General features: G+C 41.1%; 2 protein-coding genes across 2 annotated transcripts; one reads left to right on the forward strand and one right to left on the reverse strand.

Annotated features, from left to right (window-relative positions):
* Positions 1-1,228: 1,228 nt before the first annotated feature.
* On the forward strand, positions 1,229-7,145 carry slc26a10 (solute carrier family 26 member 10). The gene is made up of 18 exons (XM_084015290.1): positions 1,229-1,656; positions 2,340-2,450; positions 2,543-2,700; positions 2,805-2,969; positions 3,052-3,204; positions 3,294-3,376; positions 3,470-3,617; positions 3,699-3,812; positions 4,217-4,294; positions 4,389-4,484; positions 4,776-4,882; positions 5,163-5,232; positions 5,317-5,499; positions 5,590-5,644; positions 5,860-5,948; positions 6,060-6,114; positions 6,223-6,329; positions 6,427-7,145. Exons 1-18 carry the CDS (start codon positions 1,392-1,394, stop codon positions 6,463-6,465), a joined length of 2,076 nt encoding a protein of 691 aa, XP_083871416.1. The 5' UTR covers positions 1,229-1,391; the 3' UTR covers positions 6,466-7,145.
* Positions 7,146-10,341: 3,196 nt separating this feature from the next.
* On the reverse strand, positions 10,342-23,460 carry b4galnt1a (beta-1,4-N-acetyl-galactosaminyl transferase 1a). The gene is made up of 11 exons (XM_084015483.1): positions 23,341-23,460; positions 20,912-21,111; positions 20,641-20,823; positions 15,586-15,692; positions 15,441-15,478; positions 15,148-15,328; positions 14,025-14,117; positions 13,737-13,924; positions 13,507-13,647; positions 11,148-11,385; positions 10,342-11,050 (listed from the first exon to the last, which is right to left on the reverse strand). Exons 2-11 carry the CDS (start codon positions 21,109-21,111, stop codon positions 10,839-10,841), a joined length of 1,581 nt encoding a protein of 526 aa, XP_083871609.1. The 5' UTR covers positions 23,341-23,460; the 3' UTR covers positions 10,342-10,838.
* Between the last annotated feature and the right edge of the window lie 369 nt (positions 23,461-23,829).

The raw sequence follows: 23,829 nt of genomic DNA on the forward strand, positions 1-23,829 counted from the left end.
AGTGTCAGACAGCGGCGGTGATTGATGACCCGGGAATTAGAACAGGCTGCACACCATGCTTGCTATTGTTGTTATTGGCTGGTGGTTACACACACACATACACATACACACACACACACATACACACACAGGCTCTATGTTGAGACCCATAAACATCCAGAGCAAAGAAAAGGGAAAACAGTGATGGTTGAAAGGGATTCTTTTTCTATATGCTTGTGTTCATGTCACCATGCTGGATGATCGATGACGTTTTCATCTCGCACCACAGATGAAATAATGCTCCATACTTTGTCATCTTACATTGGAACGTGTGGTGAGGTCTAGGCCCGTTCAGGCCCAAGTCCTTGGGTGTTGACCTATACAACAATAGAAAACGGCGGCAGTGCCTGCACTTCCTCACGTAGCCTCCTGAGATGGGAGAGGTTCATTCAGCACCCGAACATGGACCAGACCAAACCTCTCCCTTTTGCTTCACACTCGCCCAAAAGTTAAAAAAGGCAAGTTCTATTTTGATCATATGATGTTAGATTTCCAAGCTACATTTTGCAAACAATACGTGACGACCAGCAGACACACATATCCCACTTTATCTGTTTTATCTTGTATTCATCCGAAGCTCCCTCGTACTCGCTCCTGTCTGACAAAGAACAACATGTCACTCATCGCACACAATCTCCGATCGGAGTCAAGGTGTGGTTTGATCCGTGAACCAGGCTGCCATGTGTGATTGAGTTTCACAGGGGTCTCCTGGGTGCCAGACCCTGTTTCCTTATGGCTACACAGTTTAAACACCCACCCATTACAGACATCCATCCTTCTCGGAAATGAACTCCCCGCTAGCAGACGGGGTTTGAGGTTACACCTCGGCTCCACCGACAGGACCACTTTGATGTCTTTAGGCGTTTCACAGTGGTATACATTGTATGACTTAATAGTGCCTCCTCTGAGCTTGTACCTCCCGCATAGCTCTCTGGAGGACATGAGGGAGAATACACTGTGGATAGTGTAAAGGATGGTGTGTGTGTGTGTGTGTTTGGAGGGAGGGAGGGGTTGTGGTTGAAAGAAAGGACTTACTTTCTGTTGTAAAAAAAAAAAATCCTCCCAGCAGTAGGACCCAGAGGATATTTGTAGGGGGGGAAAGTTGACCAGCACACCTTTATGTTGTCTGAGGCAGGACAAAGATGTGAAGAAGTAGTTCAACACTGTAACAAAAAAGGTCGAGCTTCTGAGCGATGCCATTGGCTGAGAAGAATCTGGCAGGAAAATGCGATGGCTCTTGAGGTCAGGGCAGAGTCTGCTATAAATATATTGCAACAACAGACAATAACGTTAGTGCCTCTGCAGCGACGCTTGCCCGGTGACCTATCGGCGCTCATCTCCGCGGGGACAACATGAGCGCGTCCGTGGCCGTGTACAGGAACATTTACACCGAGGACCGCTTCAAACAGGCCTACGGCTCCGAGGACAAGCCGAGCGGGAGTCTGCGGCTCCGGGAGAAGCTCGTCGACAGGTGCAGGTGTTCGAGGCGAGCCTGCCTCCACCTGTTGAGGGAGCGAGTGCCCATTTTCAACTGGCTGCCGAGATACAGACTGAAGAAATGGATTTTAGGAGACACTATCGGGGGGCTGACGGTTGGTATTCTTCACATTCCGCAAGGTGAGTGGTGGATCATCGTTATCCAAGGAGCCAATCACACAACGGGGGGATAAGGGTTGTTTTTGCTGATGATAACAATGATATAATAATACGATTTTATTAATTTAATTGTAAGAATGAATATTGATACATTTCAGCAAATATTGCAGGATGCTGTTACAATTGAATGACAACAACAACAATAAAGTTATACTGTCACTTTCTCACAGTCCAGATATTAAATACAGTCTATAATTTTTTTTAAACTCTGTTAACTTTATTTGCTCCTGCCATATAACAGACTAAAAAACATATTTTTTTTACCTGAGAGCTGTGGACACACTGCTCAAAACAAAGCCAGCCACAACCACACACAGGGACAGGTGCAAAATAAGTCCTAAAATCATGCTGACACATCTACCTTGCACACCTCAAATTATCCAACCTATTCTAGGACTTTTACTAATAAATTATTGTATGTATTTTATTATTTATTATTATTTTTTACTTTCCTATTTATTGACATGTGTACATGTGCATTTTAAAGTCTTTTATTGCTGCTTTGGAGTGAAACTTCCAAACGGAGTTTCGTTGTATCTCGCTATATACAATGACAAAAACCTATCTATCTATAAGTACAGATTTCACATTCTGAATAAATGTGTTGACTGAAAGAATCTCTTTGAATGTCCTTCTCCAAACAGGCATGGCCTTCGCTTTGCTCACATCCGTAGCACCAATATTTGGCCTTTACACCTCCTTTTTCCCCGTGGTCCTCTATATGTTTTTTGGCACAGGTCGCCACGTCTCCACAGGTAAGACTTCTGTCCACGTCTATACGCAGGTTAATCTACAGCCTTACATGATCTCATGTTTTCTACGGTTACTGAGATGACGGTGTTCCCAGGTACCTTCGCTGTGGTGAGTCTGATGACCGGCTCCGTGGTGGAGCAGCTGGTTCCCTCTCCCCTGGAGATGAACTCAAGCTTGCCTGAAGCAGCCGACTTTGAGGCCCAGCGGATTGCAGTCGCCTCCGCTGTAGCACTCCTTTCAGGCATTATTATGGTAAGACATAATGAATAAATAATAATGCTCCTGAGATGGCAGGTCTGTCTTTTAGTGAAGCCTGGCGGACTCATATTTCTATGCTTTCATGTCTTGTTCCCCAGCTCTGTATGTTTGGTCTTCAGCTGGGCTTCCTCTCCACCTATCTGTCAGAGCCAATTGTCAAGGCTTTCACCAGTGCTGCTGCCTTGCATGTCACTGTCTCGCAGCTGCAAAGCATGCTGGGGCTGCGGCTCCCTCGCCACACCAGGACCTTCTCCCTCTTCAAGGTAAGCAGCGTCTTGCAGTGACATCTTGATGTTTTTAATCCAACACGTTATTTGTTCACGGCTCACTAACTGGTGTGTTCAGACTTTAGCGTCAGTGATGGAGAACCTGCCTCACACCAACGTGGCTGAGCTGCTGATCTCCTTGGTGTGTTTGGCTGTTCTGGTGCCGGTTAAGGAGATCAACATGCGCTACCGACAGCGCCTGCGTACACCTATCCCTGTGGAGATCCTCACGGTTGGTCATCTGTGAAATGTGCAGGGTGTATTTGCTATTTCCATTGTAATCAGCCGGCTGTGAGTCATGGGTTTCTCCATTATCTCCAGGTGATTATTGCTACAGGCGTGGCCTATGCCTCCTCGCTGGACACGACTTACAACATTGAGATAGTTGGCCACATCCCAGCAGGGTAACATTTCACATGTGAAATCAATCAGACCTCAAAGCATGGAGCTCAGTCGCTTTTAGTCATTTGACTTTGTTTTACTTCTCCTTTCCTCAGGTTCCCGAAGCCACAGTTGCCTGCCTTTCACACGTTTCCTGACATTGCTGGAGACACGATAGCCATAACGTTTGTCGGTTACGCTGTGTCGGTCTCATTGGCGATGATCTACGCTGACAAACATGGATATTCCATACATCCTAACCAGGTAAACTGGGAGACTTTCACAGCTGCTTGTTGACGTGCTGGACGCTCACCAATCTGTTAACTTTTTTTGTATTGATTTCAGGAGCTCCTGGCTCACGGTATCTCCAACACAGTGTCTTCTTTTTTCACCTGCTTCCCCAGTTCGGCCACTCTTGCCACCACTAATATCCTCGAGAGTGCTGGAGGATACACACAGGTAGTGTACATGATCAGATCCGTGTGTCACACTCACAAATCACTGCTAGGTCCTTTAGAATAATACAAATGTAACAGAAGAATCACACCAAGGGGAGAAAACAATGAAATGTGTTTAGTGATGCTTTAAACACAGCAGCCTAACAGGCCTGTAGATTCAATCATGGTCCAGACAAATATATTAAAAGCTGGTTTTCAATCTATAAACTCACAAACATTAACACACATTAATATGTAGCCAAACAGGTATAGATGGGAGTTTTAGAATATCTAATCTACTTGAATGCAGTTGAAATGATGCAGGGTGTTAAACTTCCATATTGTGAATGCAAAAAATGCTCCAAATGAGCTCAGCACTACAGGGATTTCTAGTGAGGGATGTGTGTCATGTGTGTGTTTCTGCAGCTCTCTGGCTTGTTCACAAGTCTTGTTGTTCTGGTTGTCCTGCTGCTGATCGGACCGCTGTTCTACTTCCTACCAAAGGTGTGTTTTTGTACGTGTGTCTCCGTCTATGAAAGAATGAGAGAAAAAGAGAGGAGGAACCTCACTCATCTCTTCCTTTATCTCTCTCCCTCAGGCAGTCTTGGCATGCATCAACGTCACCAGCCTCCGGCAGATGTTCCTGCAGTTCCAGGACTTACCTGAACTGTGGAGAGTCAGCAAGATTGACTTTGTAAGGCAATAGATAAGAACAGAAATGTAAGAAATACAAGAGTGTGTACTGTTAATTTAGCTGGAGTGAGCTGAAGATCACACACGGTCTGCTGACACGTTCATGATGCATACATCTTTAAACAATAACTGCTACGTCACAGTTGCAAGGTAACTGGAAACACTCCTCCAGCCAATAAGAATAATCCATAGGATCATGAGCTCCTAGCTGGAGTAAACCATTATTTTTTACTGAAGTGCCTCCATTGTTGATTGTTGCATCCTGACTTGACAATGCGCTATTCTGGTGTAGATGGTTTGGGTGGTGACTTGGCTCTCTGTCGTGGTACTCAACGTGGACCTTGGCCTCGCTATTGGAGTGGTTTTCTCTATGATGACCGTGATCTGCCGCACACAAAGGTACAATACTACTCGCCATTTAGTCATTGCAAGAAACGACATCTGAGACACTAAAACATGAGCTGAGAAGATCACACTAATATGCAGCAAGATCTATGCAAAACTATGTCTTATAGGAATGATAAAGCTCCAGAAACATTGGGAGTTTAATATCTGTATTTGAGCTCTGAACTGAAATTCATCACAGAGAAATAGACAATCATGTGGTACACGTCAATCTATGTAGATCATAAGTTATAATGTGTCAAATTAAAATTAATGGCAGATATTGTTCCAACAGGGCTGGTTGTTCAGTGCTTGGCCGGGCGAGCAACACAGAAATATACAGACCTCTGGAGAACCACAACAAGGTGAGAGGATGCTCTTACTGCTTAATACTTGGATATTGTGTCTATCCCAGAATGAAGTTGGGACACTCTTGTTTCCCTTTTTAGTGCTATGAGGTTCCTGGAGTGAAGATCCTGACGTACAACGGGCCTATTTACTATGGCAACCGTAGCTTCTTCAGGGAGGAGATGAGCCGGCTGCTGGGCCTGACGCCAGAGAAGATACGCAGCCGGGAGAAAGCCAGGAAAGCCCTGGAGAAAAGGGAGAGAGAGGCCGCTGTCAGCACTGTGGTACGACTTCTATAATCACTGAATGAGCGGAGTTAAAAAAATATACAGTCCACTGTCCAATTTAATTTCAGTGCCTTGTTTTTCTTTTAGGAAAGAGGCATTTCAAACACATCCTATTCCTCAGAAAATGAGTTCTTTAAATCTGGTAAGTAAACAAGTCAAGAAAACCATTTTTGGTGGTACTGTGTATGTGACACTAAATATATATAGTTCCAAATATATAAAATACATATTTTAAATTAAACAAAAGCCCATTAAAATGTCATTTTCTTTTTAGATTGCCCTTTTTAAATTTTTTTGTTGAGTCATGCAGACAGTTTCAAGCTTGATGAGCTTCCATTTCCTCTGTCGTTTCCGTAGAAACGTCGGAGAGTGGCGTTCAGGCAGTGTTAATCGACTGCAGCAGCGTTGCATTTGTTGATGTTGCTGGAGCGAGACTCTTTACACAGGTGAGTCTGCTGAAGCAAGACTTTATGCTTCAAACATAATAACACATGGGGTTCTCTCAAACGTCTTTGTACATTATGTCAACATGATCGATGGCGTTTGTCTCTTTGCAGATGTGTACCGAATGCCAGAAAGTTGGAGTTCATGTATATTTGGCAAACTGCAATGGTAAGAAATATATATCCGGATTATTGATGATTGATTATTAATGTTCTGGGTTGATAGTGTATTCACTTGCATGCATTGATTACTAATCAGTGATTTCTATCACCTTAGAGAGCGTCTTAAAGATCCTGACATCAAGTGGCCTAATGACCTACATGAACCCTCAACACATTTTCGTTACTGTTCATGATGCAGTGATGTATATTCAGCAGCAGAAGGTACGCTAGAAAGCGGACATTTTCACAAATATGCAAAGACTTTAATTTCTAACTTAGATTTTTAAACAAATCATGCATTTTCTGTCTTCTGCCGCAGGAAAAGCACCCTGAGAACACTACGACTGTTTGGGTGTAGGACAGTAGGACAGTGAAGACTCCCATGCTCCCATCGACTATAAAGGCAGAGGCCTTTAGGACTTCTATGATTTGTTTTATCAGCAGAAACAATGTCTCTCAGCTGTATAGCAGTGCTTCACTATATACCAGTGTTTCAAAGAAGCAGTAGCCTGTTGTAGCACTATGTCATGAATTACAATAATTATTATATTACAGTTTTACAAAGAGATTGGACTCGCTCTCTGCACACTTTACTCTTATTAGCATATTAGTAGATGGTCTCAAATTCAGAGGGCTTTAAATCCGACAGATATTACAGTCAATTTCCTCATATTAAGCATAAAAAATAAAGGGAAAAAAACAAATATGTAATTTTTGAGTTATGACTTCAAAACTGTATCTGACAGATGTTAAATGTTCTTTCTTTAATATGCTGGAATATTAGCATAGTGATATTTATTTAGGTTCTGTTTGCAATATAAAGTGCACTGAATAGTTTGTTAAATACGTTATGTGTATATATATGTTTTGAAATATGTGCTTGACTATGCAACTATGTACAGTAGGCCTAAATGCCAACTTATACTACCTTTAAATGTTCTCTTTTAACTCTGGAGAGACTGCACAAAATATTGTATGAATGACTTTTGTATTTGTCAGCAACTGTGCCATCCAGTGGCTGTTTTGACAATAAATATATCCCCAAAAACAACTTCTTGGTAAATCATAATGAAATGTAATAAATGTCTCAGACATTTTGGTTATAGCTTTCTACAGCAATACGTCACCATGGTTATTAAGCATGAATAGGGGAACATAATGTGGAATGTGAAGCACACCAATCTCTGACAGGTCTCCAGAGAAGTATTGCAAGTATGGCATTGTATTTGGTGAGGGAACGTAGCCCTGAGATATGATAAAAGAAAAATAATCTATCATGAAAGCTGGACTGGTGTCAATTCGTGTTTATTGTCTTATTAACTATTACATTAGATGCAATCTTCTGATCCAGCTTGGGTCGGTCACCACATAAATACATATATCACAAAGTCAGACAAAACTTCCCGTTATAAAATGTTCAAGATGTGTTTTACCAGAGGTATGAGATGCCATTACATTCATACATTACCTCGCCACCATGCTGCCCTCTGCTGTCCAACAGTTAAAGGTGTCCCCCTACTGCTCTTCATCATAATCCTGTTACCTTGACCTGCAAAAACTATGCAGTTCAAAACTGGGATGAAAAAAGGGGGGGGAAAAAACTAATTATTTTCTCGCTTGATGTTGGATAGCCAAGTTATTAATTTTTTCCAGTGCATATTTCAAAGAGGCCTCTAGACACTGTACCCTTTGGGTTTTCCCTTTAAAGCTCAAGGAGTGTTTCACTAATTGGCAGGAAGTAGTCCACTTCAATTAGAACATGGTACACAAGGCTCTGGCCAAATGTTTACTAAGCCAGATTCTACCGGCAGACCTACTAACATGCGTGCACTGCACACACACACACACACACACACACACACACACACACACACACACACACACTGCCGACTCCTCCAGGAAGGTCACTGATTGATTGAATGACAATGGTTTGATTTACCTGTGAAACATTGCTTGCAGGTAACATGGTCATGTTCTTAACGTTATGTTAGATGTTAGTTGACCCACACATAGACAGGATAAAACATCAAGTCATTTTGTAACAGTTCTGTCCATGAAAACACAGATACTCCGATCCAATCAAAAGTACTCGTACTTAGTACAGAATTCTAACATTGTTATTACTACTGCTACTGATACCACTACTAATAATAATGACAATGTCAGCGTCTTCATAAACAAAGCAGAGGATCATTCAACTTTTTTCTCTGATCTTTGTTTCCATCGTGTGGTGAAATGTTGGAATGACAGCTGATGTTTGATAGCAGGTTGTTTCTAATGAGAGGTCACATGACTCTCTAGTGAAAGTCAGCTGCTGCAGTGGTAACCTCAAATCAGAAGTTAATTTACTTCTTTATTCATCCTTGTTGGAATCAAATATGTGCACAGAACTCCACCAGACAGACCTTTTAAAACCTGGAACCCAGTGGTCAGATTCATTACTAAAGTGAAAGTATCAAAAGTGAAAATATAGAAGTAAAAAAAGTACGGCATTCAAATTCCTCATTTAAATATTACCAACAAGCTGTATCAAAGGTAAGACTTGGCCTGCAGGATATTGCCCCTGCCCTGACTGATGTATTAATCACATTATTGGATAATACTGATGCAACATAAGCTGCATTGTACTGTTGTAGCTGGTCGACATGGAGCTAATTTGAATTATATATCTACAGTTTGACCACTGTGGGCCTAAAAGTTATTTCAAATGAAACCATTATGTAAACCACCACAGAAGTTTTACATAAGTGGTGAGACAGTAGATTGGAATCAGGACACACACACACACACACACACACACACACACACACACACACATACACACACAGACACACACACACACAGACACACACACACACAGACACACACACACACACACACACACACACACACAAAAGGGGAATAAAAAAATATTGAACTGAGAAACACTTCACACCCTCACACCTCACTGCTCGACCAATCTTGCAGTACACTATGTAAATAATGATGTGAGAAAAGTCTACTGACAGTATGAGCATCTTTAAACAGCGAGGCTACATCATCACACAGTGATGCTGATGTAAGACCAAAGACATGGACACCTTTTAAGACCTATCGTAATAAATACAATACAAAACCTTTTTTGTCAGATTTTTTTTTCCACTTTATTTTGTTTTGTTTATTTAAAACATGTAAAAAACCAACAGGTTGAGTTGATTTTAAGTGAGTGCAACATAATGTGGACAGGATTTAGGGAATCTAGAAAACGATTTTCTTTTGAAACAGGGCAAATGATATAAAAATGTAATCGTCGGAAGATCCAATGGAACTAGTTCAGGTAAAGACGGAGTCAGTCAATAAGACAAGAACTGGCAGACATGTGAAGGTCTGAGTGAAGCGCCACAACCTCCAGCAACAAAGACCAAAATGAGTAACAGGTAGATATTAAATGGCAAGGAAACGGAGAATGTGGGGAAGTGAAACATGAACTAGAGTTTTTAAACAGTTGCAAGGTTCAGATACTTTAAATATTTGAATATTACTTTTCAATAATGGCTTATGTATGTTCATCTATTTGTAACATCCTTTTTTATTCAGTTTAGCCTGAAGACATCCTCGTGCTCCAGCAAATACAGCATCACAATACATTCAAAACATGTACCCTGCATAACAAACAACGATAAATCCAGGGGCCATGTTATTTTTAACCATTGCAGCATAGTTCCTTTCATTGGAGAGAAAGTAATAGAAAGTATGATCTGCTAAAGAAAATGTCAGAGTTTTTGAATAGAAAAAAGGACCCAAGTACAGAAAAGGAGGAAGGTTGGGGAAATTAAACAAAAAGCAATCATTAAAAAAACTGAAAAAAAATTGAGGAAGCAGGCTGAGGCAACAAAAAGCTAATAAAGGGCTAATAAAATACCTGAATGCAATTAGAATCGCCCATAAAAACCAGGATCATGGACCTGGGACTAAGGCAGGCGACTTCAGAAAGACACAGACTACCGTTATTTCCGATTGCTAAACGACAGTTGGCACAACTGCAGCTAACGTGCAAAACTCATTTCTAGCTCACTACCAAGTCCAAAACAAGCCACCTGCTTAGGCTTTCAGCTAAAATTGCAATCATCAGTGTTTGAAAGTCACCATTCTGTTTTGAATGTGAGGTTTACAGTTTCGGCAGAGGTTTGTTTAACGTGAGTTTTGAAAACTGCGTTCAAGCTATGAAAAAGGAACTGCTGCTGTGCAATCTGTGGTTAGAGTTTTGCACATGCCCGCTGTTGTTAAGCAATCGTAAAAAAAAAAAAAATACACAAGAAATTAGTCAGAAAATAACACATGTGGGTAGAAATGAGAGTGGGCTGAAAGCCTGTTGACGGAAACCAAGGGAACCGCAGGTCTGATTCACTGTTGTCTCTGTGGTGGATTATTTACGATTAAATAGATTCCGTCTAGTGAATCAGTCCATGTGTTACAAAACTTGAGCCAAACAGGCGAGGCTGTGGGTCGAATAAGAAAGGTTGATAACATGTATACTGCCTGTATACATATGAAAATCAACACAGTGCATAAAAAACGGAAAATACCTCAATACTCCACACCTAAGAATCGTAATCTGTTCACAGAACAAAATTCGCCCACACCATCTGTTTAACAGCAAGTGCTAAAATACAACAATAATTGTCTGCAGTCTTCACTTGAAATGAAAACAGCAATAATTTCCCCTCACATGAAGGGAGCAAACAGACAGTCTCAGTGACTGGTCATGCACTTGAACCTATTCTTGAAGTAGAAGTCTTCCTTATGAACGTCAGTATCGGCACTCGAAGATGAATAGCGGAACTTTTCGTAGGCCTTTTGTGAGTCTGTTGAACTCCAGGGTAGTTTGATCTTTGATGCGTGGCTTACAATGACGTCATTACAGGAGCCGACGTGGAGGGAGCCCAGGGCGTCGATGAAAAATTCTGCAGTGGCAAAAGAAAATTTCATATTGAACCAAGCTTCTACTGTATCGAGAACAGCTACAGTGTGTTAACATATCTGACAGCAGACGTAACTCACCCAGATGCCCATGCCGTGCCAGGCGGGGGTTGAAGCCCGCCTGCTGCATCTTATCTGTCCTCCCCATGAAGAAGTTGATGACGGCATCGGCCACCACGCAGTTGGGAAATCCCTCGATGATATGGTAGTATCCATTTCTGATATGTAAACAATCGCCATCCTCCCCCCCTTCTTCCACTGAAATGGTGTGACGGTATGTTGCAGTGTAGCCTGTCACCTCTCTCACTGCACCACCCACCTGCAGTCAGTTACACAGCCAAAATGTTAGCTATAAACACATTAAATCACCGTGTAGACAGACACAGACACGGATGATTCACACTGGGTAACAGTGACACTAGATAATACCCATATCCATGATAACATCCATGTCTGTCCAATATGTCATCGCTAGTGGATATTTGTACCAAATTTGAAGACATTTGCTTTAGGCATTCCCAATATATCACCAGAATGGGACATGAGATCACAGTGACTTTGACCGTCAACCACCCAAATCTAATCAGTTACTCCTTCGATGAATGTGGACGTTCATGCCAAATTTGAAGACATTTCCTCAATGTGTTCCTGACATTCAAGTGAATGAATGGATGTAAAGACATGAATTACAATAATTATTATATTACAGTGTTACCAATTTTCTCACAGAGATTGGAATCACTCCTGGCACACTTAAATTTGATATTCGATGGTCAGATAGACAATTTCCTCATATATTATGTGTTAAAAAGAAAGAGACTGTACATGACAGATGTTTCTTTTATATGCTGGAATATTAGCATAGTGATATTGTTGTTTGTTTGCAATTCGAATTAAATTTCACTCTTTTCTTTAAAGAAAATATTGATTTGTGTGAAGTCACTCAAATGATTCAAACTGTAAAGATTAGTGTCTAACTTGTGTATTGGTGTTTGATGTTAGTGTTTTTCCTCTCAGTTGTGAGTGACAGTATGTGAGACAGTTTTGCAGATGATGTGAACTGTTTAGCTCAGGTGACTGTTGTTGTGATACAGATTGTGGTTAGAGTTTTGCACTTTTGGCTCCAGTTGTTCCAACTGTAATTTCAATGCATGTTAGGGCGAATGTGGAATGTGGGTGTGGAATGTGAAGCACACCTCTCTGTGCATATCATACCTGCAAACTCATGAGGGTTGAAGAAGGTGACAAACTAAACATTTTCCTCAGGTAAAAAAGGACACATTTATTAACACCAGTTTTCAAATGGTTTTAGTGTGCCTGGAGTGTAACTTGTTACGCCTCTGAGAAGGCAGCGGAGGTTGTCACAGAGCCACATCAAAGGCGAGACGAGGCGATACAGCGTTCTATCTAAACCCCCCCGAGTACCCGAGGCGGAAAAGACGTGACATAGTGAATACGTGTGATCAGGGCGACACGCCAACGGCAGATCTAATCAGGTCAAAGTGTAGATTCGAAGAAGACAAAACACTGATAGCTGGTGACATTTACTACGAAGCAGGACCCACTCATGTATCTCATTTTTTTGCTGTATATTGATTTAAAATGAAAACAATGAGTGTGGGCTTCAAGTGCTAACCTCCAGTAGCCTATAAAGTACTCTGCATCAGCATGAATATGATTCGTGGCCTTTTTTCTACATGCAGGTCATTGATCCTAAACATGCAGACAACTAAATCATTTTTTAGGTCTGAAAAGGTTGATACCTTTGTTTTTATTTGCTTATTGTACATGTGTGAGCCTGAAGGCTACAAGCACAGCCCATCCCTTCAGAGCCACTCCCCAAAAATGAATATAACCAACAAACATGGCTATTGTTAGGCACTGACAGGAGACTGAGTGCACACAGGAAAACCAGGTATAACCACTTGCCTATCTATCTACCCACCTGCCTGATTTTTCAACCAAAATCCCCATGGTGCAGTGGAAACTACAATGATTTACTGCATAAGCAATTTGCAGTATTTTACTGTGTGGTATGTGGTAAATAACTGCAGACTAACAAATGTATGTGATAGTTTTATTATGGAGAGCCTTGTAAGTACTGAACAGTGTGAATGAATACAGCATTTCACTGGCAGCCACTAAAATAAAGCTAGGATGTGATCTCTCTGACTATAATTGCATAAAAGCCTTGCTGCAGCTTCCTAAATCGATTCTATCAGCATCAACCAAAGTGTCTGCTGTTTTTTTTATGACGACGTGTCCAAGTGGACTAAGAGCTTATCTACGCAGAGCTACTTGGAAATGATTTATCTGAGCACATTAACGTCCTTCGCATTCCCATTTGTCAGCCAGGTGGAAGGGAGTAAATGGAAGTTTGCAGAGTATTAATAGATGAATATGCAACACACATCACACTGTCTCTGGGCCTGCAACTCACCAGATCCAGAGTGGTCCTTTCTAGGATGTCCACCATCTTCTCCACCTTGGTGTTTGCAGTGAAGATGAAGTCATCATCCACCCAGAGAACATACTTGGTGGTCACTTGAGACACTGCCAGGTTTCTTCCTGCAAACCAACCCTGTGCACAGTAGCTGACAGTCGATCAACACATTTAAACAGCGCTGGTTAATATTGACAGGATACCTCATGGAGACACAGTGTGTTTACCTTTCCAAATGGCATGATGTAATGTTCAATGTGAGGCCCGGTCACTGGCTGAGGGTGTTCATTATCATCTGCAATCACTATGGTGACGGTGGGATAATATTTTCTTATGCTGTCGATGAGGTCTTTGAGTTTGTCGTATCGTAGAAAGGTCTTGGTGGCAAAGGTAACAAGAGCACTAATATTGTAGTCTAAGCAGAATCAACAACAAAACAGATGAACAATGAACACATGCCCATGTGGCGCTCAAACACTTTGCATCAAACAAAATTTACATAACTACTCACAAACCTTTTTGATACCCAGTGTTGTAAAGTTTAGGAATGGTTTCATGTCCAACTTTAATGGTGAAAAATGACCGGTAACCTTCAGTCGCAAACTGAACTGCAGAACAAAATTGTGATAAAGAGATGAGGCAGTGCACGTTTCTATCATTGTCAACGCAACTATCATGAGCCGTTATTGCCTATGCAATGTAGTTGTGTTTTGGTATTTCTGAATCATCCAATAATCTCTTAGCATCACAATACATTCAAAACATGTACCCTGCATAACAAACAACGATAAATCCAGGGGCCATGTTATTTTTAACCATTGCAGCATAGTTCCTTTCATTGGAGAGAAAGTAATAGAAAGTATGATCTGCTAAAGAAAATGTCAGAGTTTTTGAATAGAAAAAAGGACCCAAGTACAGAAAAGGAGGAAGGTTGGGGAAATTAAACAAAAAGCAATCATTAACAAAACTGAAAAAAATTTGATGAAGCAGGCTGAGGCAATAAAAAGCTAATAAAGGGCTAATAAAATACCTGAATGCAATTAGGATCGCCCATAAAAACCAGGATCATGGACATGGGACTGAGGCAGGCGACTTCAGAAAGACACAGACTACCGTTATTTCCGATTGCTAAACGACAGTTGGCACAACTGCAGTTAAAGTGCAAAACTCAATTCTAGCTCACTACCAAGTCCAAAACAAGCCAAAAGGAAAAAGGAACTGCTGCTGTGCAATCTGTGGTTAGAGTTTTGCACATGCCCGCTGTTGTTTAGCAATCGTAAAAAAAAAAAAAATACACAAGAAATTAGTCAGAAAATAACACATTAGAGGTAGAAATGAGAGTGGGCTGAAAGCCTGTTGACGGAAACCAAGGGAACCGCAGGTCTGATTCACTGTTGTCTCTGTGGTGGATTATTTACGATTAAATAGATTCCGTCTAGTGAATCAGTCCATGTGTTACAAAACTTGAGCCAAACTGGCACAAAATTGTGATAAAGAGATGAGGCAGTGCACGTTTCTATCATTGTCAACGCAACTATCATGAGCCGTTATTGCCTATGCAATGTAGTTGTGTTTTGGTATTTCTGAATCATCCAATAATCTCTTAGTATGAAGATAGTATTCACACGGCAACTGTACCTGTATCTGCTGTTTTGGGATGGAAAATGGTGTTTGTATAGGTGACGAACTGCAGCTGCCTGTTCAGAGTGGAGAAAAGACGACTAGACAGAATCATGTGCTTCTCTCCTTCTCCTTTAATGGAAACCCCCTCCACGGTCCCGGCAACATCAAAAGTCCCCAATGTTGCTGTCAAATATACCTGTTACACCAATTGCATTGGATTTGAGGAAAAAAATGAACACAAAGAATTAACATTTAGACATAAAGAAGTGGGTATCTTAGCCACAAATAAAACTATGATATTGTATTACTATAGGGTTTGATCCTGGTTCTTCTTCAAGACCCAAAGCTATGGGAAGAAAGGAAAGAAATGACTACAGCAGTATTACAAGCATTTCAGCTGAAAGACTTAAATATAAGGACATCATGTATAGTGTCATGTTAGCATGCTGTTACCAGGTATGATGATTGTTTTGAGGGGTCGCACCTTCACACCCTGGGTAGGATACTGAAGAGGACTGTAGGCCTCAGCTACAATAAGCATATCTGCAGGATTGTAGGACCTTTAAACACAAAGACAGAAAGCAAAGTACTAGTATAGTAAAATATATAATTGGTCTCTTGTTGATTTCCTACATCGTCACAGTAACTTGTGTGTGGTTGGAAGACCACGTGGTTTCCTTCTGGTGTTGTGGAAATTCCCTTTTTGATGGATCCTGGTGTGTTGCTGAGTGACACTGATGCTGCAGTCGCGGTGTGTGTGTAGCGAGCGCCGAGCAGAGAGGGAGAGTCGAGGCTTCGACTAGTACTGTAAACCATTGACCCCAACCCCCCGGGTAAAAAAAAAAGAAAAGGCGGTGCCGAGAGGGAGAGAGAGAAAAAAAGAAAGGCGCTGGAGGAGGATGCGGCCAAATGCCGTAAACTGAGAAATTTATTCAGGGTTAGGGTTAGGGTTATTATGTATATGAATACAAGGGCACATTAAGTGAGACATAGGCTACACTATCTTACTGTATGAACTATAGTGTATGGAAAAACACTGTAAGCATATGTTTGCTATTCAAAGGTGGTGATGGTGATGACACAAGTCCTGCTGGTACTTCAGGAGAAGCCAGTGCAGAGCAGTTGGCAGAAGGTACAGAATCATTTCTAGAGCAGCAACATGCAAGTTGCAGACATAACACCAACAGGCACTGCCATTTGACATAAATGGCTCTCATTTGTAATACGGTAATAGCTGCCATTCTATTAAGCACTAGTGGTGTTGAATTTTGCTGTCTGTTGCTGACTTGCTGTTATGTATCCCAGCCCTATATTAGAATATGAGTCAATATTATGTGATTGCTTATTAGGAACTATACTCTCGGACTGTATTATACATTGCGTCTATCAGTGTGTGCATGTTCTGTGAACATGTATTCAAAGGCTGTCCCCTCATAGCTGATTAATTGTTTGATTTGGACTTTGTTGTCTTTGTTTATTAGGTTATATTGTAGGCTATAAATTATGCCAAAGAGGCAGTTGACATTCCACATGATATGATGTTTAAGTAACCTTGGCACTGCGTTAAACCTTTATTCTCTTCTAGTAAGTGTGTTAGTGGATTTTGCTGAGGATTGTTGTGTTACTGTATTTTACCAGCCCGGCCCCAAACACAAAAGTTACTGTATATTCCTAACTTAGTTTGTACATAGGTCCCATATTTGAACTTCTATTTGGAATGCAGTGTGTGGAAAAAAAAAAAAAAAAAACACCCTTACCTTTTTTAACACCCTTAAAAAAAACACCCTTACCTATAGCACTCTGATCGTAGCACTGTTGCTCTTGAACTACTAGTTTACTCAGATGAGGACCTAACACTTGTTCTACTTTTAGCTCTTACTTTATCGGCAATGATTCGTTGTGGTTTCCTTGTTTCCTTCTTTTGACAAATGTACTTATTGTAAGTCGCTTTGGACAAAAGCGTCTGCTAAATGACCTAAATGTAAATGTAAATGTAAATGTGTGTGGGTGTGTGTGTGTGTTCGTGCGTGCGTGCATGTGCGTGTACATGCGTGCCAATGCATGTAGGTGTGGGCGTGAACGTGCGTGTGTGGGCAAGGCCAGGGTGGCCTGGTTACATGACTGACTCCTGGCCTGAAAAAGTCTCCCAGTCCGGCCCTGTTGCTGACTGTGTGGCAGCAGTTTTAGAGCTGGGCTACTTGTTGTGATCCTTTTGCTTTGTGGCTGTTGCACTCAATTTATAATTTATATATGCTTCCTTTAGGGAAAATCATTAGAAGACACTATAAACTTCCATTGTTATGCAGACGATACTCAATTATATCGATCGGTCAAACCTGAAGAAACTAATCAGCTAGTTATTGTTCTTGGGCCTAAATCCTCCGAAGCTCGCTAAAAATATAGCTGCTATTGATGGGATTGCCATTGCCTCAATTACTACTGTAAGAAACCTTGGAGTCACCTTTGATCAGGATCTGTCCTTAACTAGTATATTAAACAAACTACAAGGACAGCCTTCTTTCACCTGTGTAACATTACTAAAACCGGGCCAATGCTGTCTCAAAAAGATGCAGAAAGACGAATCCATGCACTTGTTACCTCAAGGCTGGATTATTGTAATTCCTTACTATCAGGCTGTTGCAATAAATCCCTTAAAACTCTCCAGCTGGTCCAGGATTCTGCAGAAAGTGTTCTGACTAAAACTACAAAAAGGGATCACATTTATCCTGTATTAGCTTCTATGCATGGCTCCCAGAAGGATCGTATCTTAAAGAGCTCATTAAACCCTACCATGCTAGAGCATGTTAGGATTCTTCCATTTTTTACTTTACCACTAAGAGCCCAGTTACATTTTATTATTGTACTATGGGGAGCTTTGCTCCATTATATTTACTTTAATGTTCTATTTACTTTAATACGTAACCCGTACCATTACACTGACCCCTGCCTAGCACTGGTAGTTCACTTGACCATAGATTACCATCCGCATGAACACCTGGGTGATTCATGCATCTGTTCAAACATTGTGACTGCTATCACTGCCATACACCAGCACACTGTTTATTAAAGTCTAAACACACTGTGATTTAATTGCTATGCACCAATACAAATGAACTGTAATTATTAAAATGGTTACACATATCCTGTAGACAAATTAATAAGAAAGGCTATGCGAGAGCAAACACAAGCCACATTCACTGAAGGGAGGAAGGTCAAGAGATAACACTGGATAACTCAGAGTTGAGGGAGTCAGACGAGGAACTTAAAACAAAGAGCAGATGAGCAGGGACAGACGGGTCAATCTATTTTCTACAGGGTGTCGATTCCAAGAAACAAGGTGTTGTGTTGCCATGGAGCTGGGACCAGCTCATGCACCAACAAAGGGAAGGCTAAAGTCTAAACCACAGTTGGAATTTCATTCCATATTTTTTTTCAATATTCAAATTATATTTGAATATTTAATGCTCAAATTCAGCCTAATAAATAATTAATATTAACTCTACATAGGCTTCTACGTTACCAATACCATGATCGGCAATGTGGTTGTTTTGCTTCCTGTCCACTAGATGGCGTTCCAAAAACATTACCAATAAATATGTTGAATTACCAACAGCTAACAGCTTTCTAGTTAAGTAATAATTACGAAAGTAAAACAACTACTACTTACTAGTAGTTCTTACTAACGTAAGAAAACATCTTTCTGAAATTAAAAAAAAAATTGAATACTAATTTCAGCATTCGAATAGTACTGATTTTTTTAGTATTCAAATTATATTCTATTCCCGAAGTTCATTCCAACAGCCCTAGTGTTAAGTGTCCTGAGATAACTTCTGTTGTGATATGATACTGAATAAGATTGAATTGAATTGAACTTTTAGGAAATGCAGTATCTTTGTGTTCTGTGGTTTTCCTGTTCCACCTCATGGTTGTAGTCATTTTGTACCCAGTGGGAGGAGTTTCCATGTGTTTGGCAACTTGTGTGGTTGCTGCTTATTCTCAAACATAGTTGCAGCATCGGCCCTTGTGTGTGATAATATCTTGTCTGTTCCACATTTGACCAAAAGTGTTTGATGTAGCATTGCTTTACTCAAACATACAGCCTTAGTAGGAAACACTCAGTTTCATCTAAGATTCAAGTATAGTTTAAATTAATAAATGGTTGTAATTCATTGCTGATGATGTGACAAATGATCTATTAATTGTTTCAAGGGTGGGGGTGTTACGGCTGTATGTTTTCTCTGTGCTCAGGTGAGCTGAATCCTCCAACGAGGTGCACCTGGCATGGGAGGAAGTCCTTAAAAGCTCCAGTGCCAGCAGTAGGAGGAGAGGCCTCTGGTGCTGCTGATTTGAGGCTTGCACCTAAATGGTCTTCATTTAAGTTCATATCCTATCTTATTTCATGGCTAAATAAAACAAGCAGCAGACACGAAGGAGTAATGTCTGGCTGCAACGACACAGGGAGGCTAAAGACAATAAAGTGTCTGATATAGTATTGGTATAATGCAGGAAAAAAGGGAATGCCATTATCAGCCCACCAACAATGCTAGATAATAATAAACTCCCACAATCATTGACAAACTTAAAAGCTGATTAGAAGCCGAAGCTTAGATAGATATAGGCAACAAGTGGGCTTTCTCCAGGATACATCTTTCTGGGTAAATTCAGTTTCTCTAGTCATGGACCTTGAATTCAGAACTCTGGTTGAAAGCTGTCAGTAACCAGGTTACTATGCATACACTGCATTCACTTCCATGCAGAGATCATTGCAAATTACCCCTTGGTGTGAATAACTTACAAGTACAGACCAACAAGAGTGCAAACAGAGCTAAAGCAGGTGGAGACAGGGGTGAAGCACAGTAACAAGAAGCAACGTGCGTCAGTGTATGGGAATGAGTCCTTTAAATAGACTCGGAGTCAGTGCATTGAGATGTTGACTTTGTGTGAGGTTACTGTAGCAGACATTATTCATTATGACTGGTGGTGACCATTCATGACAACACTTTGTGGGTCAAATGGCTAATCCGTATCCTATGAAGTAGTTATCTTTGCTGAACCACCCGAAAACAGTCTAGTCATTTTCACTGTTCCTTTTTTTTTATTTTGTCACTTATCTCTCCTCTCGTTGCAGATTTTCCACTTCCTGACCTTGTGTGTTTCCCTCTAGTTTCCAAAAGTTTGATTCATCTGAGTCCAATAAACCCCTGCTCCCTTTGTATTTAAACCCTGTGTGTTCTGTCTCTTGTCGCCTGTTCATCTTAATTTTGTGTCCCACGTTCCAGACTTTTACCATGAAACACATTACCCAGTGTTTTTGAATCTGGCCTGCTTTTCTTGTACTTGGATTTTTGCCTAACCCTCCCCTGCCTTGTTTGCCTTGCTGACTTATTTCCTGTGTATCGGACTGCACAATGCACCTTTCCTGTCCCAAGTTGTTCTATCGGCTCCTCCTTGTGCCCAGTATAACATTAGCACTGAGGTCAAAAAAATGATAACCTATTCTTACATTACCTTTTCTGAAAGCTGCTGTACTCCTGAGCTCTGTGACGCTTCACGCCCTCCGGGTCAGGATGGGAGTCTAAGAATGCGAGTTCAATGTCGTGGGCCCACACGCGCGGGAACAGCAGGTTGGAGAACGGCAGTTGAAAAGTTACCTCATCGGCGAGACACATGCATGTGTTTTGAGCCAAATGACTGTCAGGAAAACAGAAATGTCACTGAGTGAATTGTTAAGCGTACAAATGAGAATGAGACAAATGAGACATGCTGATAAATAACACACCGTGCCACATCATCCTTTACATGGTAGGCAATGTCATCGTAGCTACTGTCTCTGATATTTGCTTCGAGGAGTTGCTTTATTTGACCCCGTCTCGGCCAAATGTCAACTGAGCTGGTCCCGGGGTTCCAAGTATGAAACAGGGCCAGCAGGAGTCCACTGACCAAAAGCAGTCCAAGACACTTCTTAAAGGTGGCACGCATCTAGAATGAAGATTTAGAGGAAATGTCAAAATGGTATACATGTAAAGTAAATTGACTATTTGACATCACCCTGGATTTTTTCAGTTCTTCCAAGAGTCTTTCAGTCTTTAAACCTGCAGGGTTCATTCAAGTTAGGTGGATCATGTATTGCACATTCTTCGACCTGAAAGATCACTAAACAACAACTTTTGAAATTATGACATCTAAATTAATTTGGGTTGTCAAATCTAGAACTGTATCACATGCATGTATTATGCTTCCTACTGTACATACATCGACATCACTAAGTCCTACCACCTTTCAATGAAAATAAAAAGTCTGAACTTTGCTTTTAAGCTTATGTGTTAAACAATAAGAATCATAGACTTTTTCACTCTCAGGTTGAAGACCAAGCAGTACCTTCACAAGACTCTAAAGCTGTTCTTATCACAATATTAAGATGGAGGATATATTTTCTTGCAGCTAATGTGTGCCTGTACATTTGAATGAATTATAATTATTATGTGGTGTTGGCGTTTACAGCCCAACCAGTTTTCCAGCAACTACTTCATAGTTTTCATCTTGTTAAACACTGCGGCTCAGAACAGACTGTCCTCATTCCCCAAGGGCGTCAAACCAACGCTGTGTCACTACCCTCAGCTTCTGACACTGAAGGGGTTTAAACCTAAATTGACATAGTTATTTAAATCCCAACCATGATGTTCTTTACTAGACCTAACTCAGTGATTTTGTTGTGAATTGGCACTGAGGGAAATCCCAACCTAGGAGCCCATCCAATGACCAATAGAGACGTCTGCTCACAGTGAAACGCCTGCACAACATAAAAACAGCAAAACCTCTTCTTCAGCCTCCTATTTAGTTGACAGATAGCAAAACTTAAGGTTATGAATATAACGGTGGTTCTCCAATCCAGAAGCTCAAATAACACTACGCCAGCCATAATTGGCTAGCACTAACTACTACTAGCTACCTCCTATATATTAGTAGACATAGCATCAGTTTCCATTCAAAACAAGCTCAACTCTTCCTCGCTCCTGTAGCGAGACACTCGCTGAGACACTCACTGAGACACTCCCTGAGACACTCCCTGAGACACTCCCTGAGACACTCGCTGAGACAATCGCTGAGACACTCCTAATCACAAATTTTCTTTCAGAGCAATCTTTCTCACTATGAGGAAATACTGGCTCCTGGATTGTCAGACATGCCTGATAAGAACACAGCTGTCCCTCAGTTGCATTTCACAAGGGAAGAACCGCACACTCAGAGGCCTGACGCTGTCCGAGTTGGTGCCGGATGGTGCAAGACTCAGCATGCGAGTGGAGAACCTTGGCACACTTTCCCTGAGTGGGGAGTAGATTATGTTTTTTAAAATGTGGTGGGACGATGTTATATTGAAGCCTGCACCCCTTCTCCATCCTTCTCACCACCATTTTCACTGAGTGCAGCCCAGCTCTCCATGTGCCACACAGGAGGCGTTTCTCCACAGTGAGACATGAAACAAATGCTAAAAAAAGAGAAGAGAACTGCACATGTAGCCAGTGGTAAGGATAAGGACAGCCTACCATTTTTTTAATTTATTATTTCCTGGTCACAATGTCATCTGACTGCCTGCTGACGCAGATAACTTTCACAGATATTGTGATTTCATGTTCTTCATATTTCTCTTGTCAAACGGAACAAGTAGATATTTAATTGTATCTCAGAAATACTACACACTGCTAGAATGGGCCAGGGTCTGACCAATAACAGCTTCATACATAAGTAAGCACATTATTACTACCACACAGCACCCAGATTAATGAGATAGTGGATGGCTTTAGACTCCTCCATACAAATGCTACTAAGGTAAATAGGTGTTGCCCTCTGCATTACAAAATATAAACACGCTTTGTTCAACTGACTACTTTGCTATTTCTATTGATTTACGTTTTTTGATCACCAATCTGCCCTCACAGCAGATACAGTATGTCCGTAGGCTATAAATAAATGAACTTGTGCATTTAATGCTTTAGGCTACATTGACTATCCAACTATTTAGACTGATTGGCTGTCTTTATGTGTGAAACTCTTCAAACCGACTGAATATGTGTTAAAGCTGTGAAATTACCGCTTGAAACATTTCCCTTTCTTCCAAAGTAAATATTTGCCAATTTTCTTAATGCGATTTCCCACAACAGTCCCACATTTCTTTTCACGGTAGACAAAAAGACAGGAAAAAATTCTTACTGTAATTGTTTCCGTATATGATAAAAATAGTCCCTGCGCCTTCAAGTCAACTTCTGCTGCTGGGTGAGACTATGCAGTGCGCGTGCACGTGAGCCGGATGAGCTGCTGCTGCTCGGGGCGTTATCTCTCCGCTCCAAGTGCTTTGCATCGGCGGGAAGTCATAGGCGTAGCCCGTATTTAGGGGTGCTCTAGCCAATAAAGTAAGTCCCATCACCCCTAAAATAATTCCATAGCTAAATGCAATATGAAACATAACAGTTATGTTGTTTTTTTAAACGCATGTTCCGTGTTTCACAGGCTCAAACATGATAAAAACATAAATAAACAAATAAAAACAGACAGTATATGGTACAGTTAACGAAAATACAACAGACAGACCCAACCCCCTAATGGTATGGTATGATCCACTTTCTCTCTCCCTGCTTTCTGTCTGTGTTGCGCTCGCTCCAGTAAGTAGCTCAAACAGCATTTCTTTACTTTCACCGCTCA

This window comes from Eutrigla gurnardus, assembly GCF_963514095.1.
Source record: "Eutrigla gurnardus genome assembly, chromosome: 8".
Classification (NCBI taxonomy): Eukaryota; Metazoa; Chordata; class Actinopteri; order Perciformes; family Triglidae; genus Eutrigla; species Eutrigla gurnardus.